The sequence below is a fragment of the Salmo salar genome, chromosome ssa10 (assembly GCF_905237065.1).
Source record: "Salmo salar chromosome ssa10, Ssal_v3.1, whole genome shotgun sequence".
In the NCBI taxonomy this organism is placed as follows: Eukaryota; Metazoa; Chordata; class Actinopteri; order Salmoniformes; family Salmonidae; genus Salmo; species Salmo salar.
Window position 1 is genome coordinate 123,554,210 of NC_059451.1, and position 12,523 is coordinate 123,566,732.

The 12,523-nt window shown below is 46.6% G+C and overlaps 1 protein-coding gene across 10 annotated transcripts in view; it reads right to left on the reverse strand.

Moving 5' to 3' along the window:
* The window catches only part of LOC106561819 (guanine nucleotide exchange factor for Rab-3A), a 28,834-nt gene extending 17,111 nt beyond the window's left edge, over window positions 1–11,723 (reverse strand). For 3 of the 10 annotated variants that reach the window (XM_045688678.1, XM_045688675.1, XM_045688673.1), the window contains exons 1-6: window positions 11,530–11,721; window positions 10,534–10,988; window positions 2,868–3,138; window positions 1,217–1,312; window positions 944–1,021; window positions 327–572 (exon numbers count right to left, since the gene is read on the reverse strand). In XM_045688678.1, coding sequence (XP_045544634.1) covers window positions 327–572; window positions 944–1,021; window positions 1,217–1,312; window positions 2,868–3,138; window positions 10,534–10,763 — 921 coding nt within the window. In that variant the 5' untranslated portion in view covers window positions 10,764–10,988; window positions 11,530–11,721. Of the gene's footprint in view, window positions 1–326; window positions 573–943; window positions 1,022–1,216; window positions 1,313–2,867; window positions 3,139–8,245; window positions 8,625–10,533; window positions 10,989–11,529 lie in introns of those variants that run through there. The other 7 variants (XM_045688679.1, XM_045688677.1, XM_045688674.1 and 4 more) reach the window with 6 other exon arrangements.
* Between the last annotated feature and the right edge of the window lie 800 nt (window positions 11,724–12,523).

Below are 12,523 nucleotides of genomic sequence, written 5' to 3' on the forward strand. Positions count from 1 at the left end.
AAAGGTGCATCTCTCCCAAAACACACGGTTTCTGGAGACTTGTGGGCGGAGTGCTAATGATTTTGCCCACTGTACGTGCTTTCGGAAGCCTGAATGCGTCCAGACTGAAGAGAAATCCGCACACAATGCGACCAGATCTGAACACAATCAGACCACAATGCAACATTTGTGCTTCTAGACCCGTCTTTTTTAATGTGATCTTTGTATTCTGATAGCAGAAGTCACATGTAAGTGTTTTCACATACCCAAAAAGCCAACTATTTAGAACACAATTGTGGGTATTTGGACACGGCCAGTGTGTAGTTTAAAAGGCAGCTTGCCCCTACCTCTTTGTCCTCTCTGACTGGCTGCAGGGAGACAGAGGGGGGGTCTAAGTTCCCACCAGGGGCCAATGGCAAGGCCCAGCTGGCGCTCTTGTTGCGCGTGTGTCCTCCTCCATGGCGGGGGCTGGCCCCCTTGGACCTAGTGCCCGGGGAGAGGAGCTGAGGGTGGGCTTGGCGGTTGGGGGAAGACGGGGTGGAGGTCAGGACCATGGTCTTCAGCGCTGACACCTCCGCCTGAAGGACATCAATCTGGGAAGAGACAAGAACACAGAGTGTGGTTATAGACAGTAGTTATAGATTGTACCCAAACCAACACACACACACACACACACACACACACCACAGGGTCAGACACCACAGGGTCAGATGTAGAGCAGCGTCCCTGGAGCAGGTTAGGGGTAAAGTACTTTGCTCAAGGGTACAAAGGCAGTAGGTGACAAATGAGATATTGATATCAGCAACCCTTTGGCTGCCGGCTCACTCACGCCAAATTTTTCCATCAACCACCAGATTCTTATGGGTTTTCCTGCATTAAATCAGGTACAGGTAACCTGTGTGGCTCTATTGGTTAGAGCTCGGCATGGTTGTGGGTTCAATTCCCGGAGGGATCACAGACTAACCTTGCCCTGAGCCTCCTTCAGCTGCTTCTCTGCTGCAGCTTGTTTCACGTTGGCTTCACGCACCATCTTGTGAGCTTCCTGGAGGACAGGAAGACAACCGTGTGTTAACAACAACCACGCAGGGGCCACACTTCTCAATGTCAAGATGTTCTGATACCATCACAGAGCACACCCAGGACAGATCACTGTGTTGCAGGCTGTAGGACTCATTCCTGCCTCCCTCAGACTAGCCTCGAGTCCAGGCTCCAGGGAGTATGGTCACGCAAGACTAACCTCAAATAGACTGGCAGTGAGTTCTTCCAGCTCCTGTTCCAGCTGATCTCTGACCTGCGACAGACGCTCACACTCCTTATCCTTCAGCTTCAGCTCCTGGGAGAGGTGAAGGAGAGGGGCGAGGTGGAGGAGAGGAAAGAGGCGGCGTGGTAGAGGAGAGGGGCGAGGTGGTGGAGGAGAGGACAAGAGGGGAGAGGTGGATGAGAGGGGCGAGGTGATGGAGGAGAGAACAAGAGGGGAGAGGTGGAGGAGAGGGGCGAGGTGATGGAGGAGAGGACAAGAGGGGAGAGGTGATGGAGGAGAGGGGCGAGGTGATGGAGGAGAGGGGCGAGGTGGTGGAGGAGAGGACAAGAGGGGAGAGGTGGAGGAGAGGGGCGAGGTGATGGAGGAGAGGACAAGAGGGGCGAGGTGATGGAGGAGAGGGGCGAGGTGATGGAGGAGAGGGGAGGAGAGAAGAGGGGGAGGAGAAGAGGGGAGAGGTGGAGGACAGGAGATAGGTGGAGGACAAGAGGGGAGAGGTGGAGGACAAGAGGGGAGAGGTGGAGGACAGGGGAGAGGTGGAGGACAGGAGAAGAAGGGGAGGAGGGGAGAGGAGGACAGAGGGGGAGGAGAGAGGAGAGGAGAGGGGTGGAGGAGGACAAGAGGGGAGAGGTGGAGGACAAGAGGGGAGAGGTGGAGGACAAGAGGGGAGAGGTGGAGGACAAGAGGGGAGAGGTGGAGGACAAGAGGGGAGAGGTGGAGGACAAGAGGGGAGAGGTGGAGGAAAAGAGGGGAGAGGTGGAGGACAAGAGGGGAGAGGTGGAGGACAAGAGGGGAGAGGTGGAGGAAAAGAGGGGAGAGGTGGAGGACAAGAGGGGAGAGGTGGAGGACAAGAGGGGAGAGGTGGAGGACAAGAGGGGAGAGGTGGAGGACAAGAGGGGAGAGGTGGAGGAAAAGAGGGGAGAGGTGGAGGACAAGAGGGGAGAGGTGGAGGACAAGAGCGGAGAGGTGGAGGAAAAGAGGGGAGAGGTGGAGGAAAAGAGGGGAGAGGTGGAGGAAAAGAGGGGAGAGGTGGAGGAAAAGAGGGGAGAGGTGGAGGAAAAGAGGGGAGAGGTGGAGGACAAGAGGGGAGAGGTGGAGGACAAGAGGGGAGAGGTGGAGGAAAAGAGGGGAGAGGTGGAGGACAAGAGGGGAGAGGTGGAGGACAAGAGGGGAGAGGTGGAGGACAAGAGGGGAGAGGTGGAGGAAAAGAGGGGAGAGGTGGAGGAAAAGAGCGGAGAGGTGGAGGAAAAGAGGGGAGAGGTGGAGGAAAAGAGGGGAGAGGTGGAGGACAAGAGGGGAGAGGTGGAGGAAAAGAGGGGAGAGGTAGAGGACAAGAGGGGAGAGGTAGAGGACAGGGGAGGAGAAGAGAGGAGAGGAGAAGAGGTTGAGGGGAACTGGGTCAGTATGCAGCAGCATAGCGTAGGGCTAAACCTATTGGGATGACTGCATGGTCACACCCTTTTCCAGGTCACACATTGTTATGGAGTCAAGCAACTGTCATACAGTAGAGATGGGCGTCAGAGTTATCAGGGTGTGATCAGGGGGTGAGTGTGTGATCAGGGGGTGTGTTTAGGGGGTGAGTGTGTGATTAGGGGGTGAGTGTGTGCCAGCCTGTAATAACGCTCTCTACCTGCTGTGCAGCATCCAGTTGTTCCCGTAGGATCTCTGATCCCTTCTCTCTGATCTCCAGGGAAGAGCTCCGGAGGCGGGACACGTCGTCCTCATGCTCCCCGCCACGGGCAGCCTCCAGCTGGGTATTACCCTCCAGCCTGCTGCCCTCCCTACCCCTGATCTGGCTCCAGGCCTGGGTAACAGATCCCTCCTGGGGCCTGGTGGAACCTGGGTCAGCCGGCCCACCACCGTCCACCCGGGGGCTCGGACCGGGCTCCAGGTCTACCAACCTTTACAACACATAAAAATACATGATATTTAATAGATCGGGAAGGAATTGGTTGTTTTAGACTTACTAAATAACATAGTTACATTTGTTTATAGTTAGGCCTGCTGTATAGTTTGAAACCTAGACTGTACAGCAGCCGAGCGAGTGAAACAGCATCTCTCTGTCTCAGTATGTGTAGACCATGTATCTGATGCTGTCTGGACAGTGAAACAGCACCTCTCTGTCTCAGTATGTGTAGACCATGTACCTGATGCTGTCTGGACAGTGAAACAGCTCCTCTCTGTCTCAGTATGTGTAGACCATGTATCTGATGCTGTCTGGACAGTAAAACAGCATCTCTCTGATGCTGTCTGGACAGTGAAACAGCACCTCTCTGTCTCAGTATGTGTAGACCATGTATCTGATGCTGTCTGGACAGTAAAACAGCACCTCTCTGTCTCAGTATGTGTAGACCATGTATCTGATGCTGTCTGGACAGTAAAACAGCACCTCTCTGTCTCAGTATGTGTCGACCGTGTATCTGATGCTGTCTGGACAGTGAAACAGCATCTCTCTGTCTCAGTATGTGTAGACCATGTATCTGATGCTGTCTGGACAGTAAAACAGCACCTCTCTGTCTCAGTATGTGTAGACCGTGTATCTGATGCTGTCTGGACAGTAAAACAGCACCTCTCTGTCTCAGTATGTGTCGACCGTGTATCTGATGCTGTCTGGACAGTGAAACAGCATCTCTCTGTCTCAGTATGTGTAGACCATGTATCTGATGCTGTCTGGACAGTAAAACAGCACCTCTCTGTCTCAGTATGTGTAGACTGTGTATCTGATGCTGTCTGGACAGTGAAACAGCATCTCTCTGTCTCAGTATGTGTAGACCATGTATCTGATGCTGTCTGGACAGTAAAACAGCACCTCTCTGTCTCAGTATGTGTAGACCGTGTATCTGATGCTGTCTGGACAGTAAAACAGCACCTCTCTGTCTCAGTATGTGTCGACCGTGTATCTGATGCTGTCTGGACAGTGAAACAGCATCTCTCTGTCTCAGTATGTGTAGACCATGTATCTGATGCTGTCTGGACAGTAAAACAGCACCTCTCTGTCTCAGTATGTGTAGACTGTGTATCTGATGCTGTCTGGACAGTGAAACAGCATCTCTCTGTCTCAGTATGTGTAGACCATGTATCTGATGCTGTCTGGACAGTAAAACAGCACCTCTCTGTCTCAGTATGTGTAGACCATGTATCCGATGCTGTCTGGACAGTGAAACAGCACCTCTCTGTCTCAGTATGTGTAGACCATGTATCCGATGCTGTCTGGACAGTGAAACAGCACCTCTCAGTCTCAGTATGTGTAGATCGTGTATCTGATGCTGTCTGGACAGTGAAACAGCATCTCTCTGTCTCAGTATGTGTAGACCATGTATCTGATGCTGTCTGGACAGTGAAACAGCATCTCTCTGTCTCAGTATGTGTAGACCGTGTATCTGATGCTGTCTGGACAGTGAAACAGCATCTCTCTGTCTCAGTATGTGTAGACCATGTATCTGATGCTGTCTGGACAGTGAAACAGCACCTCTCTGTCTCAGTATGTGTAGACCAGGTATCTGATGCTGTCTGGACAGTGAAACAGCACCTCTCTGTCTCAGTATGTGTAGATCATGTATCTGATGCTGTCTGGACAGTGAAACAGCACCCCTCTGTCTCAGTATGTGTAGATCATGTATCTGATGCTGTCTGGACAGTAAAACAGCATCTCTCTGATGCTGTCTGGACAGTGAAACAGCACCTCTCTGTCTCAGTATGTGTAGATCATGTATCTGATGCTGTCTGGACAGTGAAACAGCACCTCTCTGTCTCAGTATGTGTAGACCGTGTATCTGATGCTGTCTGGACAGTGAAACAGCATCTCCCTGTCTCAGTATGTGTAGACCATGTATCTGATGCTGTCTGGACAGTAAAACAGCATCTCTCTGATGCTGTCTGGACAGTGAAACAGCTCCTCTCTGTCTCAGTATGTGTAGACCATGTATCTGATGCTGTCTGGACAGTAAAACAGCATCTCTCTGATGCTGTCTGGACAGTGAAACAGCACCTCTCTGTCTCAGTATGTGTAGACCGTGTATCTGATGCTGTCTGGACAGTGAAACAGCACCCCTCTGTCTCAGTATGTGTAGACCATGTATCTGATGCTGTCTGGACAGTAAAACAGCATCTCTCTGATGCTGTCTGGACAGTGAAACAGCACCTCTCTGTCTCAGTATGTGTAGACCATGTATCTGATGCTGTCTGGACAGTGAAACAGCACCCCTCTGTCTCAGTATGTGTAGACCAGGTATCTGATGCTGTCTGGACAGTGAAACAGCACCTCTCTGTCTCAGTATGTGTAGATCATGTATCTGATGCTGTCTGGACAGTGAAACAGCACCTCTCAGTCTCAGTACGTGTAGATCATGTATCTGATGCTGTCTGTCCAAATAGAGTATATAATGTCAAACTCTTATTGGCCAGACAGAATACATGGGCTTCATATAGTAAGACAGCAGACGCTGTTTCACTCGCTCAAACGCTTTCTCCGGGGAGATTTGGTGGGTGCACAAATCGACTCTTAAGAGGTCAACTTTCTCGCTCCCATCAAGAGGGGTGCGACTGAAGGTGGGGGGGGGCCCAACCAAATATCGATTAGGGCCCCCAAAAGGCCCTGAATCAGTTGCCCAACCATGGCAGGATCCCCAGTTATGGGGGGGATACCTAGTCAGTTGTACAGGGAAAGGGGGGATACCTAGTCAGTTGTACAGGGAAAGGGGGATACCTAGTCAGTTGTACAGGGAAAGGGGGGATACCTAGTCAGTTGTACAGGGAAAGGGGGGATACCTAGTCAGTTGTACAGGGAAAGGGGGGATACCTAGTCAGTTGTACAGGGAAAGGGGGGATACCTAGTCAGTTGGACAGGGAAAGGGGGGATACCTAGTCAGTTGTACAGGGAAAGGGGGGATACCTAGTCAGTTGTACAGGGAAAGGGGGGATACCTAGTCAGTTGTACAGGGAAAGGGGGGATACCTAGTCAGTTGTACAGGGGGATACCTAGTCAGTTGTACAGGGGGATACCTAGTCAGTTGTACAGGGAAAGGGGGGATACCTAGTCAGTTGTACAGGGAAAGGGGGGATACCTAGTCAGTTGTACAGGGAAAGGGGATACCTAGTCAGTTGTACAGGGAAAGGGGGGATACCTAGTCAGTTGTACAGGGAAAGGGGGATACCTAGTCAGTTGTACAGGGAAAGGGGGGATACCTAGTCAGTTGTACAGGGAAAGGGGGGATACCTAGTCAGTTGTACAGGGAAAGGGGGGATACCTAGTCAGTTGTACAGGGAAAGGGGGATACCTAGTCAGTTGTACAGGGAAAGGGGGGATACCTAGTCAGTTGTACAGGGAAAGGGGGGATACCTAGTCAGTTGTACAGGGAAAGGGGGGATACCTAGTCAGTTGTACAGGGAAAGGGGGGATACCTAGTCAGTTGTACAGGGAAAGGGGGGATACCTAGTCAGTTGTACAGGGAAAGGGGGGATACCTAGTCAGTTGTACAGGGAAAGGGGGATACCTAGTCAGTTGTACAGGGAAAGGGGGGATACCTAGTCAGTTGTACAGGGAAAGGGGGGATACCTAGTCAGTTGTACAGGGAAAGGGGGATACCTAGTCAGTTGTACAGGGAAAGGGGGGATACCTAGTCAGTTGGACAGGGAAAGGGGGGTACCTAGTCAGTTGTACAGGGAAAGGGGGATACCTAGTCAGTTGTACAGGGAAAGGGGGATACCTAGTCAGTTGTACGGAAAGGGGGATACCTAGTCAGTTGTACAGGGAAAGGGGGATACCTAGTCAGTTGTACAGGGAAAGGGGGATACCTAGTCAGTTGTACAGGGAAAGGGGGGATACCTAGTCAGTTGTACAGGGAAAGGGGGATACCTAGTCAGTTGTACAGGGAAAGGGGGATACCTAGTCAGTTGTACAGGGAAAGGGGGGATACCTAGTCAGTTGTACAGGGAAAGGGGGGATACCTAGTCAGTTGTACAGGGAAAGGGGGGATACCTAGTCAGTTGTACAGGGAAAGGGGGGATACCTAGTCAGTTGTACAGGGAAAGGGGGGATACCTAGTCAGTTGTACAGGGAAAGGGGGGATACCTAGTCAGTTGTACAGGGAAAGGGGGGATACCTAGTCAGTTGTACAGGGAAAGGGGGATACCTAGTCAGTTGTACAGGGAAAGGGGGGATACCTAGTCAGTTGTACAGGGAAAGGGGGGGTACCTAGTCAGTTGTAGGGAAATGGGGATACCTAGTCAGTTGTACAGGGAAAGGGGGGATACCTAGTCAGTTGTACAGGGAAAGGGGGGATACCTAGTCAGTTGTAGGGAAAGGGGGGATACCTAGTCAGTTGGAAATGGGGATACCTAGTCAGTTGTACAGGGAAAGGGGGGATACCTAGTCAGTTGTACAGGGAAAGGGGGGATACCTAGTCAGTTGTACAACTGAATGCCTTCAACTGAAATGTGTCTTCCACATTTAACCCAACCCCTCTGAATCAGAGAGGTGCAGGGGGGGGGTGGGGCTGCCATAATCGACATCCACGTCATCGGCGCCCCGGGGAACAGTGGGTTAACCGCCTTGCTCAGGGGGCAGAACAACAGATTTTTTTACTTTGTCAGCTCGGAGATTCGATCCAACAACGTTTCGGTTACTGGCCCAATGCTCTAACCACTAGGCTACTACAGGCCTCTCTACCTGCTCTCCTCCCCCATCTGCTCATTAGTAGAGCTGTAGCAGGCTATCTACACTCATTGAGAGCAGCCTCCTGTGCTTGCAGTAAGAAATAAAAACATTTACATTTTTCTATGCCTCAAGGGCTCTCTACGGGCTTGGGCCCCAGGGCTTCAGCCCCTGCATTTATCCGGCCCTGTCAAAAACAATAACATTACAAACATCAATATGTCATTAAGAATCATCACAACATGTGATGCTGAACTAACCTACACAACTTTTTCACAACTTTCGCTTATGCCATGATGGCAGTCTGACAGCACAACATTTCATCGGATTTCACCTTCCCAGCTCCCCGCACTTACCCTCTCACCACCCGGCTGGATGATTCACCACGTACCGCCGCCATGACCGCATCTACTCCCTGTTCCCAAGAATTCCATAAATTCTTAGTGTTCAATGTTTACTTGCTGTCGATATCATTCAGAAAGACCAATGCAATAGTTTCAAAACAATGTTCAAAATGTTAGTCTACTATTAAATAATGTTCACGACAACGCTATGGATTACAATGAATGTTTCATCGAGTTATCAAACGAGATCAAGTTAAAGCGAATGTTATTTTGTTAACTGATGTTTGCGATGCGCTGTTAATCTACGTTCATTCCAGCTCATTCCAATAGAGAAAATAACGAGTTGTGTCGTCGTCCATAGGTCACATGATGACACATCCTCACGTCCCAACCCCCCAAAAATCTAGTTTAAGGAAACAGAACAAATAAACTACCTACTTCACACTACTGCCACGAGGTGTGCAATTCAACTCAACAAAAGCATACAGTATCTAGTGTCAATATAGCTAATATAGACTACACATGTCTAGTTTCAATACAATACAGCTAATATAGACTACACATGTCTAGTTTCAATACAATACAGCTAATATAGACTACACGTGTCTAGTTTCAATACAATACAGCTAATATAGACTACACATGTCTAGTTTCAATACAATACAGCTAATATAGACTACACATGTCTAGTGTAGAATCAATATTATAGAGTAGAATCATAGAATAGATCAGAATCATAGAATATAATCATAGAATAGAGTAGAATATATAGTTGATATAGAATAGAGCAGAATCATAGAATAGATCAGAATCATAGAATAAAGTAGATTCAAAATAGAGTAGAATCATAGAATAGAGTAGAATCATAGAATAGAGTAGAATCATAGAGTAGAATCATAGAATAGAGTAGAATATATAGTTGATATAGAATAGATCAGAATCATAGAATAGATCAGAATCATAGAATAGAGTAGAATCATAGAATAAAGTAGACTCAGAATAGAGTAGAATCATAGAATAGAGTAGACTCAGAATAGAGTAGAATCATAGATTAGACTGAGAATAGAGTACAATCATAGAATAGTGTAGAATCATAGAATAGAGTAGACTCAGAATAGAGTAGAATAATAGAGTAGAATAATAGAATAGAGTAGAAGCAATATTATAGAGTAGAATCATAGAATAGAGTAGACTCAGAATAGAGTAGAATTATAGAATAGAGTAGAATCATAGAATAGAATCATAGAATAGAGTAGAATCAATATTATAGAGCAGAATCATAGAATAGAGTAGACTCCGAATAGAGTAGAATCATAGAATAGAGTAGAATCATAGAATAGAGTAGAATCAATATTATAGAGTAGAATCATAGAATAGAGTAGAATCATAGAATAGAGTAGACTCAGAATAGAGTAGAATTATAGAATAGAGTAGAATCATAGAATAGAATCATAGAATAGAGTAGAATCAATATTATAGAGTAGAATCATAGAATAGAGTAGACTCCGAATAGAGTAGAATCATAGATTAGAGTAGAATCAATATTATAGAGTAGAATCATAGAATAGAGTAGAATCATAGAATAGAGTAGAATCAATATTATAGAGTAGAATCATAGAATAGATCAGAATCATAGAATAGAGTAGAATCATAGAATAGAATCATAGAATAGAATAAAATCATAGAATAGAGTAGACTCAGAATAGAGTAGAATCATAGAAGAGTAGAATCATAGAATAGAGTAGAATCATAGAATAGAGTAGAATCATAGAATAGATCAGAATCATAGAGTAGAATCATAGAATAGATCAGAATCATAGAATAGATCAGAATCATAGAATAGACTCAGAATAGAGTAGAATCATAGAGTAGAATCATAGAATAGAGTAGAATATATAGTTGATATAGAATAGTGTATACAAATCATAATCTATATTCTCTCTACTGTCCATTGATGATGATACTGCAAATGGACTGTGCAGTTTATTGGTGGGAGATACATACTTCTATTGGCCTAGATATTTATGGTTTGATTGTTATTGTTTTTTAACTGAAGGGGCACCGGGCATCAGTGGAAAGAGCGTGCATTAGTGGACTGACTATCACATGCTATGAAAAGTTCCAAAACACCTTATTACACATTACCAGAGAGAATATTGGTGTTCACAGTTAATCTGTGGCATATGACATTAATGTAGTACAAAATACGATTTGTTATGAACAACACCTAAAAATATCTTCAGGTTTGGAACCAACCTCCAGCTGTCAGTATCAAATCAAACCGATTATCGGTGTCTTACCTCGCAACCTCACACCTCTCCTCTTCAGTGTCCTCTCGGTAGGAGGGATATTTGTCTCTCCCTCTCCGCTGTGCATGCTCCAGAACACTGGGTTTTCCATAGAACGTAGGGTTGGAGTATACCTGGACACCAGACCTAGCTGATACTAGGACCTCATACCCCGGGTTGCAGGCGGAGGCAGGCGGAGAGGAGGACAGCTGGACACTGTGGAGACCCTCAAAAGCATCCATGTTCCAGGCAGAGCCACTAATCCAACTGCAAGTTTACTGTAACTTCAGTTACTGTGAAGGTTCTGGCTTTCCTGAGATCATAATTAAGGCCCCTTAAATAATAAGGGATGAGTTCTTCCACCGTTTTTCAATCTTGTTTTTCTTTCCTTATGTGTATGGTGTTGTTGGAAGAACCTTCACTTTAGCTGGTATAAACACTTTCCAACTTGTTCACCTGAAGTCTACCTAGGAAAAACACATATTCTTTACAAGAATAGAATATGATAATGCAGGATAGAATAAAGAAAATACTTAGGTGAACTTTCAACCTGCCGTATTATAATGAGGCACTACTTTGATAATAAACCAGCCGTCTGCTTCACTCCAGCTGGAGGCCGACTGGAGCTCCGATGTGTCACATAAAATTACGTTTTTTTTAAATATTTTTATTATTAACCAAAACGACCGATTTCCAGCATCCAAAAGAATGGCACGCAATTACATAGAACAAATGTGTTGTGTTATTGTGGGCTTTTTGTTCGGGTGCTGAAATCGTGTTATGACGTCAGAGCTCCCATGGGTTTGAGTTAATCGGCTCGTCCGGCAGAGAAATTAAAGTGTTATTTTTCTTTCCCCCCCCTCATACAGATACACATGAACGGGTTCGACAAAAATCATACCCTATTTGTTTAGATTAATAATTTAGGACACGTTTACAAATTGATTGGCTGTACAGACGCTTTTGCAAAAGTGAAACGTTTGCTGGCCGTATGGTTTAGCAACTCACCATGTGTGGTTCAAACTTGATAACTGTTAGATCAATTTATGGTCCAATATTGAACACAATCTCAAAATCTTCTTAATCTTAGTGACCATTAAAGTCATTAACCGGAAGTTGCGGAAGGCAGGGAAAAAAAACCACCACAGTCCGAAGTTCAGCCTCTCGTTCGTGTTGATGTTCCCATGATTCACGGCGAACGGGTTAATTACAACACCTTCACTCCTGGTGGCCTGCCAGTGCACATTGCTACCTCTAGGTGGCCACCGACAAGTTGGACTCATACTGGTTTGACCCATAGAGAAGGATAAAGGACTCTAGCGGTCAAAAAGTCATTTTAACATGGGCAAGCGCAATTTAGGTCTTCCGCCGTACTTCTTGCCATTTAAAGTAGTCAACTGGGTGGGGATAACTATGGGGGGTAGCCTCCATGGCGCGGCCCATGCTGTTACTGGGACAGATATAAAGATGAGTCCTTTATCTATCTCTATGTTTTGACATGCTGTTTGAGTTTTCTGTGGTTAATAAAGATGTATCCTATTGAAGAATTCCAGAGGAGCCTGCTGAGGGGAACGCGGTTCGTAATAATACCTGGAACAGAGCGGATGGAATGGCATCAAAACCAATATGTTTGGTGTATTTGATAGCGTTCAATTTATTCCGTTCCAGGCATTAGCACGAGTATGTCCTCCCCATGCCACCAACCTCCTGTGGTATTTGATATTATTGAGGTAATAAATTGGGCTGTGGGGTATTTGGTTGGCAATAAAACAAAAATAAAAAAAATGGTGTTGTTACTTTGAACTTGTATTTGTTTCAATGTGTGTTGTACACAGATTTGTTGAGATTAGCTTGGTACCAGGCCTTACAATGCAGCTTTGTTGCAGAAACAGCTTAACACATCAAGTGACCGGAGGTCTACATGTCCTTCCCTCTCCTTCCCTCTCCCACATCCGTCTCTCCAACATTCAGACTGGCAACGGCGCTTTCCCTTATCGCACAG